This window comes from Oryzias latipes, chromosome 14, assembly GCF_002234675.1.
Source record: "Oryzias latipes chromosome 14, ASM223467v1".
Classification (NCBI taxonomy): domain Eukaryota; kingdom Metazoa; phylum Chordata; class Actinopteri; order Beloniformes; family Adrianichthyidae; genus Oryzias; species Oryzias latipes.
Window position 1 is genome coordinate 9811257 of NC_019872.2, and position 26052 is coordinate 9837308.

Consider the following 26052-nt stretch of genomic DNA (forward strand, 5'->3'; position numbering starts at 1 on the left):
ACCAACATTTTCCCCGTATTGTGTTTTCGCAAAAAAGTCTCAATACCTACCAGTAGTTCAACAGTGACAGCCTGCTGCGGGCCTGCTCACCCAGGTTGAATCTTGACATTCAAGAGGAATTGTGGGATCCCTCCTCAGCTTGCTTAACACCACATTTTGAACAGAACTTTTCCAGCAGCATTGACACGTGAAACCCCACACTTTTCCACAAACAGGAAAACTATCTCCTTTTTGCAGGAGCGACTGCTTTAACTGAATAAAAACATTCAGTGAGCAATTGAAACATCTTCCAAGTTTCCAGTTTTTGAGCCTTTATTGGCAGGATGGTTCTCTGATATGGTCTCTTCAGAAAGAAAAGGTTTTGTATTTTAAACCAGTTTTGACAATAACTTTAAAGTTTCTAAATCACTGTTTTTTGTGCTAAAAGAAGAGATTTTTGTTGAACACCTGCAGGAACTGTCTGCTCAGTTTGGATTATCCTCACTATGGAATGACAAGTGTGCTAACACCATCCTTTTTTTTAACTAGTCACTGTTTTTAACCCTCATAAAAGAACTGCAAAGGACTTTTATTGGAAAAACATAAGATATAACATACAATGTAAAATATGTAATGCACGTTCAGAGAAAACATAAATACTTCTCAACAGGTTTGTGCAGAGAACGGCTGAAAAATTCAAATCTTACAAATCTGCAACTATCACGGAGGTCTAATAGTTACCTCCTAAGAAAAAGGAACCGTTGACAAGAGTCCTTGAATGACTGTCAGGCCCAGACTGAAATCAAACCAGGAAATACCTACTATTGCATTTCTTCCAAAGAACACTGGAGGCAGATAGGAGCAATTTTCCATTAACGACAACAAAAAAAAATCCAACTTTTTTACCTGAAACCCTATTTATTATTTATCATGTAGCTTTTTTTATGTTTATTGCTTTACTTATTATTCATGACATTACTAAAGAAGGTCAATTTTATCCTATTTATTTTTGTATCAGAGCTCAAATGTACTCATTTTTAGTAGTTTTTTTTTACTTTTTAGAGAATGGTGGATCTATTGCTGAACTTTATTCTACTTTTCCCCCACCAATTTCCATTTTTAGAAAGTTGTTGGATTAAGTGGGGGGGAAACACTCATGTTGCCAAAAAGAAGCACTACAGCGAGGAAACGTATGCAGATGTGTAGGGAAGGAGGTCACATCACAGCTGGCTCCAAGACAAACATCAATTCTGAGGAGTCCCAATTGCTAAGTTTTTTTTTTCTTCAATTTTAAGTTTAGATCACTTGCAGTTGAAAACCATAAAAGATTCAGCAAAAAATGAAAAAAAAAGTCAATTTCTGCTAGATGTCTGCAATGACTGACTTATAGTCACTCAGTGAAAATAAACAGGATCTGCTTTCTATGTTTTATTCGGTTGGAGTTCAATGCGGACACTGTAACGCTTTCATTTCAACCAAATTTCATAGAAGTACCAATAGAAACACTGCTTTCATGAGAATTACCTTTTTACTGGGCTAAGTCAAATTTTTTTAAGGTTAGATGAGCAACAACAGAGGGTTTTTTCGGCCTGGAATAACTGTAATTTCCTTATTTCTCTTCCAGGTGACAACATTGGACTTGCAGACTTAATCAGTGAAAAACTAAGAAACAGACCTGTTGTCTCTGAACCAGTCACCCAGAATGAATGTTGTAAGTATTTGCTTTTATTGTTTAGTTTTCTTACCTGAAACGGAGGGTCAGAAAAGCAATTATAAAAAGGTTAATTGTCCTCACAACTGTCATGCAATGCAGATGAGTTCAGGGACGTGGCTCATCTTCAAATCCCCGTCTCCTGATAATGACACACGCCATGAGGATTTAGGATTAATTTCCTTAATTGTTGTTGAAGTTAACAAGGTTTATTAACACGGACTTTGAATAGACTGTAATATGTTTTTGTTCTTTCTTTTCTATGGAATATTTTCTTTAGAATAACATTGCTTCAATGAAGGACCACCATTTTTTGATAGAACTACTCTGCTCCAATCATCTTTTAAGTAATTTTAGTGTTCCCAGTGGTCTTTTTATCATGATTATGTCGTTTTTGGTAAATCAAAAAATCTGTGTTGTTTTTTCGGACATAATTCCCCTTGTGCAGAGAGCTCTCTGTTTACACACTTTCCTACAAACTGAAAGCCCCTCACTCCCCCAATCTCACATTACTGGTGGAAGAAAGACGGCAACCAATATTGGAGCTATCCAGACGTATAGTTTGGAGACAGATGCCAGCTCAGATGAGGAAAATGAGGACGTACATGGATCTAGTCGTCCATCTTTTCCCTTATACACAGTGTTTTTAATAAAGTAATACTCACAAATGCAATTTTAATCTTAATTATCCTATAATATGTCCTTCATCAGAGAAAATGCCACAAAAACATGTTAAAAACACAAAAAACAAGATTTTTTTTTATCAGGATTGGTTCTTTAAATGAAAAAAAAACATCTTTATGAATTCTTCTGTATGCCACTGTAATTTGATTCTCTTTACAATGTGTGCATGTGTGTGTCAGTCCTACAGGAGTATCCAGAGAGATGTGACTGCACCCAGACAGACGTTGAATGTGTGAAGGTCGGCCTTCAGGAAGTGCCTGTGCTCTCCCCCAACGTTACGTGGCTGTAAGTGACTTCTGCTGTTACCGCTGTGTGAATCGGCTTACACGGTCACATGGCTTTCTTTTTAAGGAACCTGACTGGTGGGTGGATCTTTTTTAAGCGTTAACATTGAAGGAGCAACAGAATTTCTCTCAAGATGAAATCCCTCCACCTCCTTCAGTGAATGACAACCATTTTTATTTACTTGAATATATATTTATCTTTACAACACCATGTGAAAGAATTCCATTCTAAATAGTACAATCTCATCTGAAGCTCTTTCTCTGACTGTAGTGACCACTGTGGTAGATTTTTATTTGTCCTCCATCGTTTCAGGTCCCCTAAGACAATTATATTTAGGTGACATTTCGGTTCACTGAAAAATGTCCTTCTTTTTTCTTTTTTGTCATCTCAAGTGTAAAATAGACTTGCAGGCAAACGTGTATCACACACACAGCTGCAAGACAACAGAGACCTGGGCTTAACCAGAAAATCCCTCACCCCAAAAAGTGACTTCATCACCTTTTTCAGGCCTGATGCTGGTAGGCAGTAGTCTTCATAAAGATGAAGGGCTCAACCCACCAGGACCACACTGTTGAGCTTGTTGAATTCTACAAGGGTTTATTTTTGGATTATACCTGTGCAACAAAAAATAAAAAACGGAGCTCATTCACGGCCAGGAGAACCACATTAAGCATTTTAATTAGTACTCTTATGCTCTTATGCTACGTTCATACCGCCCTCAGCAACGGGTGTTTAAGGGACCACATCCAATGAAAAGACCATGGAAATGCACTTAAATGCTCGTTTCTGGCTTTTGCTTTTAAAGCTCTCTTAGTCTTGAATAGCCACAAAAGTTTTTACAACCGTTTTTGAGCTCCACCTATAATTGAACACATGCTGAACTTTGACCAATCAGGGACTCAGATTTGGTAGTGACATATGGATGGTGTCCCATTTAATTCACATGAATGCAAACAGTTTGAAAATGAATAGGGGAGGAGAAATTAATAATTGTTAGCTTTAGTTAAAGGCTCTTACCTGTTTACATAAATCTGAGTGGAAGCACTGCACAGTGGTGAATTGTTTAGCGGTAATTTCTCCAGGCAGCTCATCTTCAGTCCAGAAACAATGAGATGTGAATATTAAAACCTGTCCTTGTGTGCATGTGAAGTTCGTTTCTGTAATGTGCGGTGCAACCTGTGTAGGGCCTGTTCTGTTTTTGTTTGCCCTCTTACCCTGTTTGGGGAGTAATTGCATGGATGGATAATCAGATTAGCTTACAAGTACAACAGTCTAATAAAATAGCAAATTTGTTAAAAAGCTGGAATGTCATGCATCTTTATTTTAGACATCACAATTTGTTGTAGACCATATTGACAAAAAAGTGTTGTTTTTTGTTTTTGTTTTTAAATCCATAAAAGCTTCTATCTACTACCTGGTAACTGCTCGACCTTCATGAATGCTGCAGAACTTGGATCCCCCATAGTCGGAAGAAATTTGTGCAAGTGTCAAATTGTTTTCAGCAACCCTAAAACAGCAGATACCATATAGAGCACTCATAATGTAATCCAATTTTGTTCAGGGTCTATGTCTTTTTCTGGATTTGTGACAAAAGCGACTTTTGGTGGCAAAATCAATATCAGGGAAGCACATATTAGGACAAAGCTTAAGTGAAGATGTATTTTGCAAATTTAAAAACTATTAATTCTCGTATTTTCCATTAAAAAGTGAGATGAAATTGGGTTCTGGTAAACCCCAAACCCTTCATCAAACTAAAACTGAGACAAACAACTAAAGTACTGTGTGGAAAATTCAACCTCTCACAATTTTCCACAGCTTGATCAATTGCTTTAACGCCCATAACCCAACACTTCCGTTTTCTGTACAGCTTATTTTAACTTTGGCGCCATTATGAAGGAAATGACATAGTTCAGCATTTCATTTTTTAATAATGGTTGAACTTTCACCAGACTGCTGCAGCACCCATTGCTTTTCTTCTTTAGAGAAGACAAACCCTGTTTTTTAATGTATAACGAACTAAAGACAGAAGAAGTAATTATTAAAAAGCCCAATTGTTGGGTGCAAGAATTGTCTTAACCTAAAATAAAGAGCAGAAACCATCCACACTAAGAGGGCCTATGGAGAGTTTTAGCTGTGGTATTTAATTAGAGCAATTACTTAGAAATAAAATTGGTGGTGTGCTTGAATCTTTAAAAAAACACATATTTATCTATCTGTTGCACATTCATATGGGTAAATTAGAGAATTGGCCACAGTTGGGTTTAATGTGTAAACAGTTAAGCCAATTATTCCTTCACATTTTGAAATCTGACTTTAGCATTTCAAATTGTCAAAAGATTTCTAAGAACCAAGATTATTCAATCATTTAAGCCTCAACCTCATGAGGGCTACTGTCATTTGGTGCTGCTTCTACTATGCTGTAAGTACAAGAAATACATCACTATTATAAATATATAAATAAATAAAATGAAAAATAAGGTCAGGAGAAACCTGAGGCAGATCAAACCAGTACAGTTACTGGAGGATCAGTGTTGGAAACCATAAACCTATCAGACTTCTGTGGCCAAATTAGGACAACAGAATTCCTCTGAGGTAGAACAAAGAGGAGATAGTAATAGTACACTTGCATGTTGTTTCCAAAGTAATCAGTTGTGTGCTGTTTAATGGCTTTTACAAAGTGCCTGTGTGTGAAATTCTCTACACTCCAGGGAAGAGGTTGAGCAGATCAAAATGTTAGGAAAACACCTGCAGACATGGAATTTTTAGTAAAGATGAGCCAAGAACAATTCAAGTAAAAGAGGCTGAACTAATAAGACAAGCAGAGAGTGTCTGTTCAATCACCATTTCAGCAGATATGTTTGCAGCTGAATGTACTGTGGTCCAGTGACCCGCACAAGCCATCTTCACAGAATTAAAGCATTCCACGTATTTAACCAGACCCCCCAGGATGAAATAGAAATGCCAGGTTGAGCCTGAAAGACAGTTTTCCAAAGTTTTTCAAGACCAAACCCTTAAAGAGCCACTCAATGAAAATTGTGTTTTTAACAGAGGACATATATAAGGAAGGTTTAAGGTTAAAATTACAGTTCTAAGTCTTTATTCAAATGATTTTTAAAAAATAGCTGTTTTGAATAAGAATTTATTTGTTATGAAGTAAATACTCTGGCCAAAAGCTCCCTGCTCTGCTCCACTGCACGTCTTTGTTTTCCTCGTCCAAGCTGACATCTGGCTCCAAACTGTACGACTGGATAGCTCCAACGTTGCTTGCAATTTTTGTTGCACTGGTAATGTTAGGTTGGAGGTATGAGGAGAAGATGTTAGCTGGTGGGAGTGTAAGCAGATGGGTGATGGAAAAAGGTGGGCGAAGTTGTTCTGTGCCAACAGTAAGAGTCAGTCAACTACTCAGAGGCAAATTTCTAAAGAACTACTGCAGCTCTTCAGAAACTATGTCTTGCGATATGCGATATTAGTGATCAATATTGCGATAACGATAAATTTGCGGTAAATAAACAAATAGAAAAATAAACAAAAACATCATTCCCATTTCGTTGCAACAGTTTAAAAATTATACTCCAAATGACCCTCATCGACATGGGGGACAAACGTCAGGGTGGCTAACCCTGGTCCTGAAGAGCCTCAACCCTGTCTGTTTTCCAATTCTCCCTAGACTGCTCGATAATGATAACCAAAATCAGGTGTGTTCAGTCAATCAGGATGTGAAATCACTTGAGTCAGCCAATCAACAGCGAGCTGGTTAAGGAGAGCTGGAAAACAGGCATGGTTGAGGCTCTTCAGGACCAGGGTTAACATAATAGGCCTCCATCTGATTGGTCAACAATGGGAAGGCGTCCATCTGATTGGTCAAAGCATAAAGGGATTTATTTGATTCGTTAAATGCTTCAAGCTGCTAGAAGATTGTTTTAACACATTTTGGGTTTGCGATTTATTGCGATATTCGCCGTCTTTTGCGATATGCATATTGCAGAGCTGGATATTGCGATAACGATAAATTTATGTATATTGTGCAGGCCTAATCCACGCCATACTGATGCAAAAACTCGACAAAGAATTGGTACAGTTCAACAAAATATTTGAAAAGTTAGAGATGGATGAAGTAGTACGACGGAGTTTTGGGACCAGTTTATAAAAAACAAAAATTTTAATTACAACTTTTATCTCGTAAATTTATGAGATAAAACTCGTAAATTTATATCTCATAAATTTACGAGTTGAAATCTACTAAATTTACGAGAAAAAAGTCATGGATTAAAGAGGAAACACCAAAGTTTGCTGTTCCTCGGAGCCTAGCTAGAAGATGAAATGTGTGGAGCCTTTTATGAAGCTTTATTCCCGGATCTGTTTAAAAAACAAAGAGATTCTAAACCTTTTGGCGACTTCAAATCAGATTATTTTCAGTGGAGCCGGCTTTCTGGGGTTCGGTGTCGGTAAAGCAGAGTTTCATCTGCAAAATAAGGAGCTTAGAGACACGTTTGGGTGTAAAGGATCGCTGCAGCCTTAATTGTCCTTTTCATTCACATAACCTGAAGTTGATTTGTCAACTTACATCATCAACCTGTCATCAGAACATCAATGCGGAAGTAAACAGTGTTACATACGCCCCCTCCTCCAGATGAAACGTCCCGTTTCTACATAAAACAATAAAGAGGAATAAAAATATAATAGCATTAGAACGTTGAAAATGCCAAAAAGTGCTCCTCCTCAGACGTAGAGATCTGGTCTTTGGCGGACAAAAAGGATTGAAGTGGACAGCTGCAGGGATACCAACGGCTTCATTGGGCTGCAGAGATCCTGGAAACCACCCATAAATAAATAAAACATTAATAAATTGTAAATCAAACAAATGAGCTTTGGAACGTTATCAATAAACATTCAGCTCACTTGATCAACTAAGTTTAGTGGGTCTGCTTTGCTGCTGCGCGGCGTTCACCTGCTGCTGCTCTGTTACATGCTCACTATGACTTTAATCTCGTAAATTTACAAGTTTTTTTTCATAAATTTACGAATTAAAATCTCGTAATTTTACAAGTTTTTTTTTTTTTTTTTTTTGGTGGCCCTAAAACTCCGTCGTAGTTTTAAGATAGTTCTAGAGAAGAAGAAAAAAATGTGAGAAGGTGTTTCTGAACTGAAGTTGTTTAGACACCAACATTAACAAGTAACTACAGGTTTTTACAGTTTCCTCTTATCTGATATCATAATGCTCCATCTGTCTCTGAGTCTTTCTCCCTCCAGCATGTCTGTGTTTGGAACAATTTTCTAAAAACCCTGACAAAGGGCCTTCATGCCGATGGACCCAAATACATTTGGGAGACTCCACGTCAAAATAGCACAAACAAACAAGTGTTGGAAGCAAACAAATCTAGGCTTGATGAAAGAGAGGAAGGCTGGTGGGCATTTTCAGATCATGCGCGATGCCTCATGCCTCATGCCAACGGAGCCAAAGAGAACTATAATAGGGTTGTGCGGAGTTGATTTTTTGCTAACAAGGATTAATAATTGCTCACATCTCTCTGCTAAAGCAAGGGGACATGCTGAAAGTGAGTGGCATTGGCTGCGCTTTCATGCTTTGATGGCTTTGTCATCATAGCTTGAATGTTGTTTACATGTCTGTGTTGTTTAGTTGACAAGGAAGTCAAAATTGCAACTGACTGGAAAAACGTAATTAACCGACAGCTGTCAAGACATTTTGTGAAGCTTAGGCGAGTATTTCTGTTCATTTCATGCACACAAAATAGCTGTAAAAATTCTTCCAACCTTATAAATGTCTTTATGTTAGGATAGGAAAAACACAGTTGGATTTCTTCTTAAAAAGATTTGATCGATTATTATCCATAATTTAAAATGGACACATAAAGGTTCAACTGGATTCTTTTTATTGGTGAGGGGCTCAATCAAGATTTTCTAATTGTCTTAGTCTCAAAGATGGGTTACAGTTGAAAAGAAAAAAAAAGACAGAATCAAATGAAGAAACACTTTCCAGAGCAAATGCACCAGAAGATCCAGTGAGAATCAAACGAGGAATTATCCAAATCCAGATATAAACTGTCATGACAAGGACTTAGTTTTCTTTGTGTTCCTATTGTCTAAAAAATGATGATTCAAGATCAGAGAAATACCAGCTGTGCAGAAAAAAAAGTACCTCAACAGGAACAGCATGACTTCTTTCTCATACTGATACAGAAGATAAAAGCAGTCTGTCTTTTATTTCTTACACAGATTTACACACACACCTACACAAACACACACACACACACACACACACACACACATACATATATATATATATATATATATATATATATATATAGTACATTTGCTTCAAAAATGACTTGAAATGGTTTTACTTGCTTTTTATTTAAAAAAAAGTAAGTGCCTGTTTCTTTCAAAACAGTGCATTTTATAATCTGCAGCAATTTTATGGTCTGGTTAATCCAAAAAAATGAATGTATTTTGAATTTTGGAGCAATAAATATTGAGGGTTATCATTTTCTGAAAATAATGTAAATTTATTCTTTTATTATTTTTGTAGCATTTTTACTATTTCTGACCTTCTTTTAAATTTGTTTTTTTATCTGTTTTTTTTCCTTCGTGGTTTCTCCAAAGAGAAACTATTTATGGTGTGAAAGCTGTAGATTTGTTCCAATTCTCATCTACCCCCACCAGTTTTTATCATTTCAATAGCTGCTGCTAACAGACGTAGGCTCTCCTTAATCTGTTTGTCTGTGCACAATTCTTCAGAGATTGAATTCATTTTGTTTCTTGGGGAAAAAAGTCTTTCATTTCAGCTTCATTTAGACACATTTTAGCTCTTTTGTGGGTGTCTTTGTGTCTGCTTTGTGATGGATGACGAATGTTTTTCCGTTTGTTTAGTAGAACGTTTATAAAATTATTAAAGTTCTATGTTTTAATATGGTATTTATAAATGCAGACCATGAGTGTATGTGATCTTAGCTTCACAAAAACCTGTTAAAGAAGCACAGTTTTTTATTCAATCCTAATATTTTTAGGGGTTAGAGAGCTTTAGGTTTTTTTGATGAAACATGTCTACCATGTTTGAAATCCATGAAGGTCTGATGGGGATTTGTTTTCATTTCTTTAACATGTCAAGGAAATCATTTCAAAAGTGTTAAACACCATGCAATCAGTTATTTATTATCCACTTTCCAAGTTTCAAGTGGATTTTCACACTTGTGATTTAAATAGACCAACAGTGGAGCTTGCATTAATACAAATAATAATTCAATTTCAATTTTATTTATATAGCCCAAATATTACAACAAAAGTCGCTTCAGTGGGCTTCGGTAATTGTATAATAAACATGAAATCATAATGAACATGAAGCTAAACGAAACTAAACAGACGAAGCTAAATTGGGCATCCCTGCCCTTTGACCCTCCTTCTCGGTAAGGAAAAACTCCCAAAAAAACAGATTCCGAAAAAAATGAAGGAGGGATCTTCTCCCAGGACGGACAGGCAAAGTACCGTCTTATGTTGTTATGTTTAGAAAAAAAATGAAAAACATTTTTGGCCTCAACATTTAAAATAATTGTTTTAATGTAAAAGGAATTTTTGGATATGATGACTATCAAATGTTTTGAATGTTTAGATTTAGATTATTTTTTTTATTTAAAGACCAATTCCATTCTGAACAGTTGATTTTCTTTTTTTAACCTCTTGACCCCTATTGCTGGAAATATATGCATCAATCCACTTTTGCTGCAAACGTACCATTTATTTAACATCTACTTGAAAGTAAAAACATGAGTGAATTGTTCATATCTGTAGGTGGAATTAAAGTCAGGTGTCAAGGGGTTAACCTGTAGCCTATATATTTTTTTAAATCCTGTACAAGCAAAATACTCAATTATATTTTCTGACTGATATCTTCATTTGTTTCAGGTCTCTTAAGAACAATAAAATCCAAAGACTGCCTGATTTTGTTTTTTCGGAGTACAACGCCCTCGAGAGATTGTAAGTATTGTCGTTCTTCTGTACTGGTAGGGGGGATATTTTATTCTGCAACACATATCCAAGACATTAAAACCAATTACTCATGTGAAATTCTGGGGTGACTTTTGCAAAGCACCACTTACAGTTATGTGCTCCAAAGCCCCCAACAAATCAATAGCCAAAATACAAACCGCCCTAGGTGCAAATGTTGATATTTTGAGTTTTTACATTAAATGGGGAGAACAATGCTAAATCCACATATTAAGTGAATCTGCAAGACAAATTCTGCCCTTTTTATGACAGAAAGGTCACAAGACAAAAACCTCTTATCAGAATTGCCTGAATATTTCAAACCCGATTTTCTAGCTTCCTGAAAAAGGATTTTTTTTAATTAGAAGGTTTTGTATTTTGGCCATCAAAATGTGTTCCAAATATGAATGTTAACCCTGAACATCAATACTTTCTTTTCTCCTCTTCTTTTTAAAATCCAATTCAAACAAGCATGACTAACCTTTCCTTGTATTGGAACTTGTTAGCAAACCAGTCAGATGAGGACAGATTGGCTAATATTGTATCTGCTGGGGAAAGAAAAACTTGTGTGTGGTATCTAGTTTGTTCATAAAACTCTTCCACATTAAACCTTTAGTCACAATAAAGTTACCGGTACTTTCGAATTAGAAATTTTCTGTGTGGCCTGTGAAATGTTTTAGATTTTGCAGATCCCAAATAAAAATTTATGTTCTTAATCGTGGCTGCCATTGTGAGTGACCCTAAATCTACTATCAAACCTTCAAAATAAGAGACCTCTAGCAACACTATATATGTTCAAAATAAAAACTACTACGGAGTACTTCCCACAAACTCCCTTAACACCTCTCTAAGTCCTGTTCAATCAATTAAAGAGAGCAACAGGAGCGCTGTTCTCCCCAGCTGGCTGGTAATCAGATTTTACAGGATGATGGTGGGACTTTCATAATCGCTGGTTAGAAATTGTTTAGCATATGTCTGCATTTCCCCAATTAGTCATAGAAAACGTGGCATTTGTACCAGACGTGTAAGAAGCAGGAATTGTCCTCGAGACTCTGGATCTCTTTGTTCATTGTGCTCCATTTTTATAGTGGAAACAACAGTTAAGACACATCACACGGCTGAAAATGCCATCAGTGCTTTTGCTCTAATGTCATTGGCACAACTCGTAAACACTTCCTGCTTTAAGACTCCAAAAATAAAGCCATCCGTTCTTTATCATTAAAATAAATCTTTTAATAAGTACCCAAAAAAACACGATTTTCTACTTGGTAAGTCAGTGGAAAACTGCTTTGTACTTGTAGTTTAAAATTTCATGTCAAAAAAAGAGGTGTACTGTTCCAAGGGATTTCCTCTCATTCCTACTGTGGTGTAAAAAAGAGGAAGGAAAAATTTCATGGCACTGTGACAGAAGTGCTATAATCATTTTCGGCATTCTGCTCTTGTCAAGGATAAATTGCCACAAGGGATCACTAACTTTAGGCCTGCAGTTTTGCAAGTAGGAACAACACTGTTGTTTTTCCATTCACAGATTTCTTCAAAACAACAGCCTCCAGTTTGTGTCTAAGCATGCATTCAGTGGCCTGCACAGTCTGAAGAAGCTGTAAGTATTTTTATACATTTAATAATACGAAACCTCATTGATTTTCCTTGTCTTTTATGTGGAGCGGGAGTTTTTTTTCATATGGACACGTAAGAGTTGTGAGCAGTAAACCTTAAGCTGCATTCTTCTGGGTTTTCAGTTCAACCTCTTTATTTTCAAATTAAAGTAGAGAACACAATAATAAAGATGTTAAATCTTAGGGTGTATTTAGACTGAACATATTGGGTTCGCTTTAAGTGAACCACAGTTTGTTTTCCCCGATAATCCGGAACTCATTTTCAGTCTGAATACACCCAAGCAGACCTGGAACCGCTCTCTGACCCATCTTTCGAGGTGGTCTCGGTTCGTTTCCAATCGGACTGAGCTTCGGTTCGCTCTGAGATTCTGAATGAAACAACAGAGAAGCTGTGGGAAAATGCTAAAGGTTTGTTGTGCTATCAAACTGAAAAAACAGACCAACAACTTATTTGTTAGAAAGTTTATTTTAACATATCTGAAAAACGCTTCGTACGTGCTTTTCTGTGTCTCTTTATGCACCATGCTAAAACGATAGTAGTTTCTTTAACAGAATTCTATTAAAACAATGCCATGACACCTCAATGATGAGACACAGCAACTCATTGAAATGTGGTCAGATGAATGCAGGCTCATTAAAACAAATTTTGACGCCACACACTTTGCTTCTTACACTGTTTTCCCGACAGTCTATATGTCATAAACACTTATCAGCCTAGCTTCGTACCTGACGTCTCCTCAGCACTGCAGTTGCTAGCATCCTCTGAGTTAAAGCACACACGGCACGTCTCCTTGACAGTAACCGCCTTGCAGCACGCCTCTGCCGTACCAAAGTAACACGTGAAAAGTGTTCACCACAATCAAAACTATTGAAATATAAAGTTTCAATAAGTTAACTGTCCTTATAAGAATAGTAAAGTGCAGCACGTCCATCCTTCTCTTGCTGTTTGGACCCGTCCTCATAGTTCCTGACCGGTGCGTTGTCTTAATTCACCCTATTACAATGTTTTATTGTTTATTGCCTTTATCATTATGTTTACTTTTTCATTCTCATTTTTATTTTCAGTTTTATTTCCGGTGCTTCCTCAGTTGGATCCTCTCCCTCTGGGTCGGCTGCTGTTCAGCCGCTGCAGCTCTAGATGGGGACCTGCACCCCCGCTTAAATGTGGTGGGGCGGTCCCCGCCTGTGATGCTGCATTTAGCTGGTTGTGCGGCTGTTCACAGAGAGGGAGGTTCCAATTATTAGCGTTTCCAACATCTTGTTTTCGTGCTCAGCCTATTTCTTATTTCATTATTTCTCATTGGCTGTGTGTAGGTACGGGGAGGGGGGCCCTATTATTTATTTATTTATTTATTATTATTTTAATTTTCCTGCTTGTTTTTATATTATTTTGTTTTGCTTTAATGTAAAGCACTTTGTGTGGTGCTTTTATATGAAAGATGCTTTATAAAAAAGTTTGAGTGATTGATTGATTGACTGAAGAGATCTTTAGTCAGGTGGTTTTGTTTATCATGCTTGATGGCAGTCTGAATACGGACCAAATGCAAGATTTGGGACTCGATTCTGAAAAAAATTAAGCAGACTCGATCGGGGAAAAAAGGATTTTCTCAGTCTGAATACACTATAAACTCTAGCTCCAAAAAGTGCTTTTTGGCCTAGATTTGGCAGTCCCTTAAAGTCCCACTCCGATCATCTTTTAATCTATTAAAAAAGGCGTTCCCTGTGGCCAGGTGTTTAGCCTATAACTATGCCGTTCTTCGCCAAATAGAAAAACCTGTAACGTTTCTCAAGCACAGTTTCTGCAGAGTGGCAGTAGTTCATTAGAAATATGCCTCTGAGTTGTGGCACAGAGAAGGCATTCTCACACTTCCCGTCATCTATCTGTTGACAGACGCTGCTGCAAGCTTACAGCCCATCACACACCCAGCCTAACAATACAGGAGCAACAAAAATGGCGAGCAATATTGGAGCAACCCAGCCGAACAGTTTAAAGCCAAAGACCAGCTCAGACGAAGAAAAGAAAGACGTACAATTGGATGCATCAGAGTGAAGAGGAGCAGAGAGCTTGTTGCCCGCCCAGCTTATTTTCTACGTCACTAATTAGCTTCAAACATCCTTTTTTTGTTGCTCCTGTTGCTCCTAAAGACATACGTGGAAATGCTATTTTAACCTAATTTTCTTTAGATTTCTCCTCTATCATCAGAAAAAAGCCATAAGAACGTGCTGAAAAAAACTAAAACACAATTTTCCTCGGAGTGGGTCTTTAAGAATCCTAACACATCAGAGTTAGAACTAATAATTCCAATTTTCTTCAGGGATTTTCTTTTTAAGTAAATTTTAGGATGAATATGTGCCTGAACAGTGTTGTAGATTTATTTATGTTTAATTAACCGGGGAAATAATAAAGTTAAAGGCTTATTTAATTAGTTTTTTGTTCTAGTGCCTGTCTAGGACTTCCACTGAACTTTGACTATTTCCTGCTTCACGTCAAAGCTGAGTGTAAACACATAATCTGGTCACTTGTACACCAAAAAATCTAAGTTTGTGGTATTTTTATTTTTAGACAAAGCAAGACGTGAATGTTTGATTCAGATGAACACACAGAGGTATGGAAAAAGATTCTCTGCATATTTTAAGAGTGAAGATCTTGTTTTTCTCAAACCCCCTTTTTATTGTCTGAATGTCAGATTTACTGGAGCAAGCAGGAACTGTTTGGTTCAGTGTGTTTTGCAGGAGGATGGGCTAAAAGCGTTTTTGTTTGGCCTTGTCTCTGAAAGGTTTATTGAAGGACTGCAAGTGGAAATTTTGTCTAAGTCTGTGTTTGCTGCTTTTATTGTCAACCGTCTGCTCTGTGAGATGTCTTTATTTTTCTCTGAGAAGGAAATAAAATGAACGAAATACGAGGACTGAACGCTTGCGATAACTCTTCTCTCTGTTTATTACTTTTGTCCGATAGGTTTCTCAGTGAGAACTTAATATCTTCGCTTAGCCCCGGTGTATTCAGGGATCTGAATCAGCTGGAGTGGCTGTGAGTACCACAAACAAAGTTGTGCACGACAGAAACACACACTCGCATATAGACGCATGCAGACAAACTGACTTCAAGGAACTAAGGGGGTTAATGCACGTATCCATGTGTGGTGGGAGAATCGCATTCATACTGGAAGTGGCTCATATGCAGTTGTGTGATGTATTATTCATCAAGTTTCAAAGTTTGGGAAACCAAAGCTATTTTTAAGAACACATCTGTAGTTCCCTCTTCCGGCATGTGTTAAAAAGCTCTTAAGAGCAACAACCTCCGACAGTATTAAACAGGAAAAACATAGAAGCGCTGAAATGTGAGTGCCAACTCCTAAATTATATACAGCTGTGCAGATGGAGTTGGATTTATGTATTTATTTATTTATTTTAAGAAAATGTAATATGAAGAAAAGTTTCCTAAAAAGTAAAAAAAAAAAAAAGGCCACAAATCTATTGGTTTGCATTAATTAATACTTGTTTTCTAATGTCTTTGCATAAAATCTGCTAAATTCATTCACTTCTGTTGTCCATTTATGAATTTACTTTTTACTCAAATACAAGATTTGATATTCCTATATCTGTATTCTATACAGCAATACCCATCACTGTATACTGAATAAATGTCTCTTTTCATGTGCTAGAATGTTGGATCATAATCCTTTGGGTGGCTTGTCCCCGGACACCTTTATTGGACTCCATTCTCTAATGTACCTGTAAGTTGTTAATTACTTCCTTTTTATTTTGCTACTAATGATTTATAGTTTTGGTTTTTAAGTAAAGCTAACTGTAAATATAGCTCAGCTTTTAAATACTGGGAAAAAAATGTGAAAACTTATTCCATAGATTTAAAAAAATATTTTTAACCCAGCAACGCACTGGAATAAAAGGGGAACATTTTACCCAATTTGATAAAAATTGCTGCATTTTTAACATTTTCCATAGCTGGAGTATAGGCAGATAAAAGCTAAGTGAAAAGCTAGTTTTCACAGGTTAACATTTGTCAGTCATCTTAATTTTGACCCTTTTAACTGTTCCATTAACCATGAAAAATCTTTTTTTTTTACTTTTACCAAAAGTTAAAAACAGAAGAAACATTAATGCTGTACTTTTTTGACTTATGAGTGAGTTTGACCGGTTTTGGTTTTAGTTTATCCTCAAACTATCAAAACTAAGTTTAATGCCACAAACATGAAAAAAATTAGGAATCTGGTTCTGTTCTCCTCAGATTAAAGAAAGTATAACATATAATATTAATAAAAGCAAACTAGATTTATAAAACTGTGTGATAGAATATGCAGAAAAGAGGATCCCCGCAGGCTGTGGTGTCAAGATCAAACATTAAATAAGGTTAAAGATATATAAAAAAAAAAGGATGTAATAAAAAAAGTCTCTGAGGTTGAAATCATTAAAACCTGCCACATCCTTTTCTAATCCTAGAGATACAGCAAATGTGAGGTGATTGTACATTAAAGTGGAACTGAGCTGGTAATTGGACTTTGATAGGAGTTAACTTTTCCGGTCAAGCGCCCTCAGATGACGTTTTGTTGAAAATTGGAACCATGTAATTAAAATAAGTGCTTATGCCACCCCAGTTTCAAAGACAACAAGGCTTTATCTTAGATTGGTTCAAGTTCAGGTCAAGGATTACTGAAGGGTGGATTTTTCTGTTACTCCCTGTTAACATTGAGGCATTAATGTCTTTCAGAGAAAATGAGGCACTCCAAAAAACTATACAGACGTTAGGTGCATCCACTTCTGAGGCCAGACTATCACACAAACTATGCAGATTGACTGCGACAGAATCTTTCTTTACTCTTGCTCCAATGCTTCTCCCCAGTTGAAGAAAATCAGCTTTTTGTGTAATTTTTAAACAGTCTGGCAAGGTCATTCAAGTGGAATTACATTGAGTTTGATCAAAGTGTTAAATTATAATTTTGTCCTATTCTTCTTAGTTTCCTGCCAGCAGCACTCGTTTGTCCTTTCAATCATCAGACCTTGCTGTTGCACTCTGTTCAGTCAGATACTGTTTTTCCCAGGGTTAGTTTATTATCGAATACTGTTATCTGCTTTGAACTGATGAGTCGCCCAAATGTCCCTCCTAAATTCTACTTTCAGCTGGAAATATTACTCTATTACTGTGTTTTTCCAACTATGCGTGGCGTTTCAAAGAGTCGCTTAACTTTCCAACCATTGCTGAGATCAGTCTCACCTCTAAGTGCCAGCAGGAACTTGAATCCCCTTTCAAAAGAAGCCATGAAAAACCTGCTATTTATTGAAAAAAAGAAGTTGACAGAACTTCAACTCTGCACCTCATTTCTTAATCGAAAAGTCTGCCTGAAGTGTCGAGGGCTTTTAAAGGATGTCTGCTTATTTGCTCCAAAGAAAAGCTAAAAGGGAACCACTGAGTTGATTTTAGTGCCGCCCATTGAGCTGTTTAGCGCAGGTGTTCCATTAGATCGGTTATAAAACTGTCCGCAAAAGCCATAAATATGTTTGTAAGCAAACAATACGATGTCAGTAAGTGATTACATTGTCCAGCATCTATAATTTACGATTATATATTTTAAATGTTGCAAATCAAAGATGCATGTCTGAGCAGAAGCAAATGCAAAAGCAAAAATAAATTTGATTTGATGAAACTGATTTATCACAAAAAGTTTTGAAAGGATTTTCAAATTAAAAGTCTGTGCAAAATACATATATTTAGAATTAATAAAAAAAACACACGTGGTGTATATACTGCAATAGTTAGTGGTCAACATGTCTCTGGATTAGATATGTACCCACAACAACTCGTAAGTCATCCCCCAGAAATATGGCAGCTTTTATTAAAGTGTGATCAGACTTTACAACATATGTGATTCGCTTGTAAATTGTGATGTGATGATGCTTGGTGTAAACAAATAACATAAACAAAATTCCTGGCTATAGCATGAATGATAGAAAAAACCTGGTTAAAGATGTAAATGTTTAAGAATGTGTTTTAAAAATTGTGAATGGTTTGTGGGGGACTCCAGAGTTGTTCTATCAATCAATTTGAAAAAAAAAAAAAAAAAAACAGAGGAAAAAGCAAGAAAAACAACAGCAAAATAAAAACAAAAATAAACATAATTTGAAAAGACCTCACAGAACTAACAAGGTACAAGATGTGACCAAATGCAGTTGAAACAGTGAAATTACTGAGGGGTGTGATGAACTAATAGGACGCAGCTGTGGTGACTGCAGGGTTTAAAGCAGGTGTTTGGAAGATCGGGAGCAGAGCTTCAAATCAAGTTTCTATTGTATTTAAATACGATTAACTCTCTCAGCAATGCAAACATTTAATTTTTCGTTTGCCTGCAAGAAAAAAAATACTGAATTTTGTTTGCAGAAACAAAGACAATGGCAATCAGTAAAGCTGAAAAATGTGTGGCCTGTTAGAAAAGTCTCACACGTCACTGTTCTCAAGATTTATTCATCTTTTCATATATTTAGGATTTTTTTTTCTTTGCTATTTGTGCATTTACTTTGTCACACAGTGGTTTACAAGTCCACACACATGTAGGATTTCAATGAGTTCATTATTTGGCTGTAAATGATACTGGTTTATGTCATTAATTCTACAGCATAGTCACATTTTGTCGATATTATGAAAATCTTTGTTCAGTGTTAAAGGTAAAACTGGAAAGACACTTGATAACTTATTAAAATAATCTTAATTATTATGTTTTGTAGATCAATATTAGAATATACTAGGGAATCAATTAAGAGTGAGCAAGAAACTAAAGTTAGATTTTAATTAAATTAATGAGAATACATTATTTATTTGATTTAGGCTTCAAATTTGCATTACAAAAAATACATGTTCTGCATCAGTGCAGGTCCAAGTTTCCAAGTGCTATTAAGCACATCCATGAGAGTTTCAATGGACAATTCTATGATCTGTGTCTTTTTTTTAAGCTTAGTATTTCTGCTGTTGCTTCTGCTCAAGCTGAACTTGTAAACTTGTTGGCATCTTTATGCTTTTCTAAGTTTCATCTGTATGTCTGCTATTAAATGTCCTTTGACTCCCCTCAGATCCATGGTGCACACTTCCCTGCAGCAGCTCCCTCATCCTAGCTTCTGTCAGCACATGCCAGCCTTGGATTATCTGTAAGTACATGCAATTTGTGTCAAAGCAAATAAACATGTTTGCCTTTTATGTTTTGTGAAAATAAAAACCACTTAAAAAACATAGGAGAGGTAGCCAAACATGGAAAATGGTTCTGCAGGGATTAGATTTCGAGTTCTGGTTCACCTGAGGAGAGTCTCCAGCCTGTGTCATCATTACCGGTGAGATCAGCTCGCTATTTTTAGATTCTGAGGAGCAGAGCCCACCTAAAAGATGACTTTCACACTTATAATGACCTCTTGCCTTCTAAAGCTTTGCGGTTTTTTGTCTGTTCAGTACTCACAACTTCATAAAATCCTGTCCTTTTAGCCAAACACCCAACATGAGTTACATTTTTAATTGTTTGTAATTAGTCTTTTCTTGAATAAATTTAAATGAATTTAAAAGAGGAAGTTTTAGGGTGTAAACATGTTTGCACCACTGAAATAAAACAGATAGGAAGTTTAATTATTTCTGATTTTTTTAAAGATAATTTTAAATGTAATTTATGTAAAATAAGATCCAGTGTAAGTTCGGTGAGCATGTTTGCAAAAAAAGGTGGAATTCCTATGAGAAAACAGAAAAGAAAGGAGGTGGAGATGTGGAAACATAATGTCGCACAAGATGTTAAAGGTTTAACCCCCTATGGGTCATAGGGCATAGTACAATCACCCATTCCCCCCTTTTAGAACTAAAGGGTGCTGAAAACATCTTAAAGGACCACAGGACAAACTCAAAGATTTGGATGTTTTTGACAATTTAAGGAGCATATTTTCAAGATAATTTGACTGCATTTTAACATTTTCCTAATCATGTAGTGAGATCCCATTACAAAAACTCAACTTGTGTAATCATAAGTCAAGAATACATTAAAGACTCACCCAGATCTTCTTTTGTGAAGTCTTTTCTAGTGGTCTTTTAATTATAATTATGCAAGTTTTTAGCCAAATTTAAAAAAAAAACCTGTGTTGTTTTCTAGGACATAGTTTCTGCTGAACTGCAGTTATTTATTCGAAATTGACCACTGAGTTGTGGACAGGACTGTTGGCGTGGAGTGAGCCAGTGATGTGCGGTGAGGTTGATGGCTGGTGAGGCACTGACTCCTCTGGAGTCAGATTTACAATGAAAGAACTGAATATTTCACCATTCATCCAACATCAGCTAACAGCTTATAAAATACACACAAGAAAATATTTGTCCTACAGAGAATATTTCTTATAGACATGGATAGAACGCTCTTCTTGTGTATAAATTATTAATATGTAGTGTAAACAAATTAAAGTATACAGATGTGTTCAACACACATTTTATTTTGACCCTCAGTAAGTATTTCTGGTATTTTTCCAACTTCCAATTCTAGTGCTTTAATCAGTTATCAAATGTTGTCTGTGAAAATTATCATAAAAATAAAAAAATAAATTATTTAACTTACATTTTTTCCCACTTACTCCCATGTCATTTTTAAAAAACAAACATTGAAAAACATGTTTGGCCTTACTTTTTGAGTCCATGTTTTGATCCTTCTCCACAAAAATCTCTATGATCTGTTTCAAAGTCTTCCTTATTTTCCTTTAGTTTATTTGAGTTTCTCCCTCTCAATGTGGACGTCTCCTCTTTCTGTTCTGTTTCTACGGCAGCAGTGTAGCTACAAAGCAGCTGTCACCTCACGTCTGCGCCCTGCTGGCGAGGCATTCCTCACCTAAAGCCTTTTCTGCAGGCCTGTAGCAGGGCTTCCACCGCACGTCTCTGTTCCTGCTGTCAGACATGAGGCACAGCGCTTCAGAGCCTCACCCGGAGTTTCCACTCCGTCTGTGATCGTGCAACACTCGAATTCAGCCATTTTAACCTCAGAAACTGTGGAAAACGTGTTGAGTTGACTGAAAATGTATATCTAACACAGAACAGCGGAAATAATATTCACTTAATTTACCTTTTTCTATTTTATCACGATTATGACAGGTAAGGCTGTGCCTCACTTGCCTCACGTCATTGGAGTGAGCCCACCTTTCCTTCCCGACATCCATCTGTTTACACTCCATCCTGCTGGCTTACAGCCCCTCACACCCACAACCTAACATTACCGCTGCAACAACAATAGTGAGCAACATCAGTTTTGAGTCAGATGTCCGCTCAGACGAGGAAAACAAAGACGTCCACGGATCTATTTGTCTGCAAGTGGATGCATCAGAGTAGAGCAGAGCAGGGAGCTTGTAGCCTGTCAAGCGTATTTTCAAAGTCACAAATGTTTTTCGAGCAACTTTTTTTTTGGGGGGGGGGGGTCCTGATTCACAATGACTTGAATAAAGAAATACTCTGAAATGCAATTTTAAGCTAAATTTTCTTTACATGTATCCTTCATCATGAGAAAAATGCCACAAGAACATGTTAAAAACACCAAAACACATTTGTCATTGGAGTGGGTTTTCGAAGAAAAACAATCACACATCCAAACCAAACAGACCAGACAGTCATAAGACTTTTGTCAGCCTGACACAGACAATGTCACATGTGTTCTTGTGGTTTCATGTGTAATTAAAGCAAATTTGTTCTACTTTCAATCTGAAAAGCAGTTTTATCAGAAAAAAGATTAATGATCGTTCAAGAAGACTCACTTTAACAGAGCCTACATTTCCCCTGTTAACACTCAAATCTTATTTCTATTTTTACGAATGTTACACGGCTCACAGTATTTTTGTTGAGGTTTTTTAGGAATTTTCCGTTTTTTTTATTTTTATTTCAAGGTCTTGGCTTGTTTCTGCACTTAACCTCTTGACACCTATGGATACAAATTTGCATTAAACCACTTTGGCTCCAAAATTACCTTAATTTAGCATCTACACGAAGGCAAAAACCTAAGTAAATGTTCTTAAAGCTAAAATTAACTCAGGCATCGAGCGATTAACTGATATTGGAAACAAGTCTCCCAAACCACAGCTGCTCATTTCTTTGCAAAGCCGATCAATAATGCTCAGCACATTCTCTAAACCTGCTCAGATGTGCAGAAAACCTCCAAATAGTGGGTCAGTTTCCTTTTTTTTTTTTTGGCTCATAAATATAAACTAATAAAGCTGGGATGAGTTTGTTTTTCCATATTTTGTAGGATATTTGTTTACACGGAAGGGGTTTGGTTTCATACACACAAAATCCCCAAAAGTATTTCTGTGTCCACAGGAGCGGCGTCTTCCCTCAAGGACGAGTGTCTCATCAACGTAGTATTCTGTGAGCTTATGAACAATTTGAAACTCTAATTAATGGTGTGCAGGTGGACTGATCCAAAATACGAGCCAAACAGAGCAAAGAATTTACTAATAAAGGAACAAAATTACAAACAGACCAAAACACTCACGGACTGAAACACTATGGGCCACACTGTCATAAAAGCTTTTATTTCGGCTCATAGCTTTGTCCTGTTAAGTGGGCGTGTTAATGTCTTTGCACAAAGTGAATTTAACTACCAAATATCCAATTTTTGGTCAACTTTAAAAAAATATATCTAATTTTAATTGGAGCAGATTTGGTGTTGTTTGTTCCTCTTGAATGTGTCAGGGTCTAAAGGGTTAAGTATCAGGGTATATTATGGTTTTTCTAGCACTTAGCTTCTAGCAAATTTAAATGTTTTAAGGATTTACAGCAAATGATCTACTAATCTGGTTCAAGGTAATCTGGTTCAGATCAATAGGACAAATTGTGTGTCAATGTCTCAGTACGCCTTTTTCTTTTTCTTTTTGGGCTGCCAGGGATCTGGAGGGAAATCACATTGAGACTCTTAACTATTCCATCCTAAAGACATGCAGCAAACTCGAAGTTTTGTGAGTATGCTCTTTTAAATAATGATTTATGCTAATATGAATTTACTTTCCTTCTGTTTCCTTACGTTCCCGCTGTAATTTTCTTTCCTTTACTCATGCGGTCACGTGTAACAAACAACTGTCCTATTTTCTTATACTTGTAGATGTATTTGCCCCTGAAATTCACCAGAGTGTTTTCCATGTCAAAACCACAGCCTGTGGAGCTCTGCTGCGAACGTTTTTGAAAAATAACAGACATCTTCATCCTAAGGGGCCTGTTAGAGAAACTCAAGCCCCAGAGCAACAATGACGGCGGATAATCAGACATAATCTGTCAAACTGGAGTGAAATCGTATTCAGAAGCAGAAAAGTGGATCATAAAACAGGGAGATTAGGATATTTTATTTTGATCTCACAGAGAAAGATTCATATTTCTATTGAATATGTGCTTCAATGGGGCTACATGTAAGAAAGATTCCTCCTTTTACAGATAGTAGATTAATTAATGGATAACATGAATATATTTGGGGTCAGATGTAAGAAATTTTAAGAAAATGAGCCTGCAAAAAGGTTTGTTTTATAGAATAGAATAAAATAGAATAGAACTTAATGGTAACACTTTATATTAAGATTGTAGTATGTTGAAATGTAGCATGGCTCCTGTAGGTTTATTGCCATCGGTCGTCAAAAATTACTGGCTTCTGCAACTTTCCAGTGGACTTAGAAGCAAGGCAACAGTGGTTGAAGGCAGTTGGCATTGAATCCAGCGAACTGTCTCCTGGTGAAGGGATTTGCAATGAATGTTTCACTCAGGATAGTTTGCTAATACTTTATTCTTATTAGCTATGATGCTAGCCTCGTCAGACACTGGTCCCTATGTTGTTGTTTTATTTTTTTAATTTGTCTGAATTAAATTATTATATATCTTTTACAGAACGATTTGTGTATGTTTAGTCTGTTTTAATGTTATAAAGTACTTTTTTACAAGCTTTATGCTTTGTGGTTGTTTGTGGTAAAAACCATTGTTACTTTAGTTGAGGTGCTGCAAAACAATTAATAAACTGTTAACAAAGTTCATTAATACATTTGTTAAGCTTATAAGCAGTTTAGTAATATGGACTTTGAAGACAATGGTCTGACTTTAGATGCTAATGAATCTTATTAACACTTTCAGGTATTTGCAAGACATCTATAATGCTAATAAACATCTTACTAGCATCTGACACATTAATAAAGCCTATTAATTTGTTAAGTTAGTTAATAAAACTTATTAAGCTTATTAACACTTAGTCTTGTGTGAGACATCTATAATGCTAATAAATGTCTTACTAGAACCCCAAACAATAATAATACTTCTTAATTTGTTAACAAAGGTTGTTAATAAATCTTATTAAGCTTATTAACACGGACACATCTGTTAGGCATCTATAATGCCTAACAGATGTGTCATTAGCATCTTAAAACATCCCAATAATCACGCGTGTAATTATGTTATCTAAGTAATTTAATTAACCTTATTAGACTTATTGTACTAATAAATGTCTTACTAACACCCTAAAAATTCTATTATGATGCTTGTTAATGCGTTAACAAAGCTTGTTAAGGAATCCTAATATAAAGTGTTACCAACTTCATTGATCCCTTAAAAAGGAGAAAATTACCAAATAACATTTTAAAAACAGAAAGTAGATCATAAATAACACTAAAAATCACTTGGAAAAAAAACAACTTATTCCATTTTCTTTGAATTTTTACTCAGATAGGTGCAAAATACTGTGACCCATAGCTTCTCAGCTGCTGTTTGAAAGGCCTCACGTTGAGTTTTGATCGGCGGTTTCTGGTGGTTTCAAATTTAGACACACAAAACCATGATGTCACTCACATCTGGTAGCCTGCTGTCATGTCGTGGTTACTTCATGCCTTTACGATCCAAACGACCTGTGTTAAAATATTTCATCCCTTTTACAGCAGTTCCAAAGAGAGGAATAAATTACAGAGACGCAGTTTTTATTGAACGCAGCCATATACATGTTTTATGACACTGTTAAGCTGTTTAACTCTGGGCTCTGTGTGGCTTTACTCAGCTTTGGGGGCTACACATAGCCAAAAAATTTTGGGCACTTATTATTTGGCTCCGGGTGAGTTTTTCAATGGTTTCTACTTGGAGTTCCCTTAGACTGTAAATTCCAAAAGAAGCTGTTTTTAATTTGACATTATTGATTCAAATTATAGGATCACCCATCTTTGAATTCTCAAGGCCTCGACTGCTATTCTCCAATGAAAATTTGTAGTAAAGATTTTCTAGTTTATTCAAAGCTACTGATAAAGTCACCATACATCAATAAACGTCAGTATATTAGAACCAAAATTGTGGAGGCAAATACAACCTCCTCTAAAAAAAGAAAAGAAAAACCCATAGAGGCCCAAAAAGTACTGACTAGCTAAATAAAAAACATTTAGGCCTAAACATAAACATTATTTTAAAAAAGCTGATTTACCTGGGGAAAATCTCATTTCCCTGATCCTGCTTTCTGATCATGAAAATCAAAGTTTTCAGTTTAGATATTAAATAAATAGGCTTGGTCACTTGAGAAAAGTGGCTGCAACTACCAGATAATGCCTAAACTTGCAATTGCCGCTTAAACCTGTTTGATCACCAACTTTCAAAACTAAAGCAGTTAATTAAATGTAAATATTCACCTGATCCCTGTTTTGTTTTTTTGTAGCTTTTCGGGGGATTAGGGAAATCTGGTTTCCTGCAGGTAGATCTCTGCCAGGGAAATCCACTATTGCATTTATGCAGAACCTGCTCAACACTCAACACTCATCCCCAACTCTCAA

At 36.3% G+C, this 26052-nt stretch overlaps 1 protein-coding gene across 1 annotated transcript in view; it reads left to right on the forward strand.

Annotated features, from left to right (window-relative positions):
- rxfp2 (relaxin/insulin like family peptide receptor 2) overlaps positions 1 to 26052 on the forward strand; it is a 62701-nt gene that overhangs the window by 19910 nt on the left and 16739 nt on the right. Inside the window, exons 3-10 of the mRNA XM_011483290.3 lie at positions 1604 to 1690; positions 2554 to 2659; positions 10577 to 10648; positions 12186 to 12257; positions 15230 to 15301; positions 15936 to 16007; positions 19351 to 19425; positions 23161 to 23232. Coding sequence (XP_011481592.1) covers positions 1604 to 1690; positions 2554 to 2659; positions 10577 to 10648; positions 12186 to 12257; positions 15230 to 15301; positions 15936 to 16007; positions 19351 to 19425; positions 23161 to 23232 — 628 coding nt within the window. The remainder of the gene's footprint in view (positions 1 to 1603; positions 1691 to 2553; positions 2660 to 10576; positions 10649 to 12185; positions 12258 to 15229; positions 15302 to 15935; positions 16008 to 19350; positions 19426 to 23160; positions 23233 to 26052) is intronic.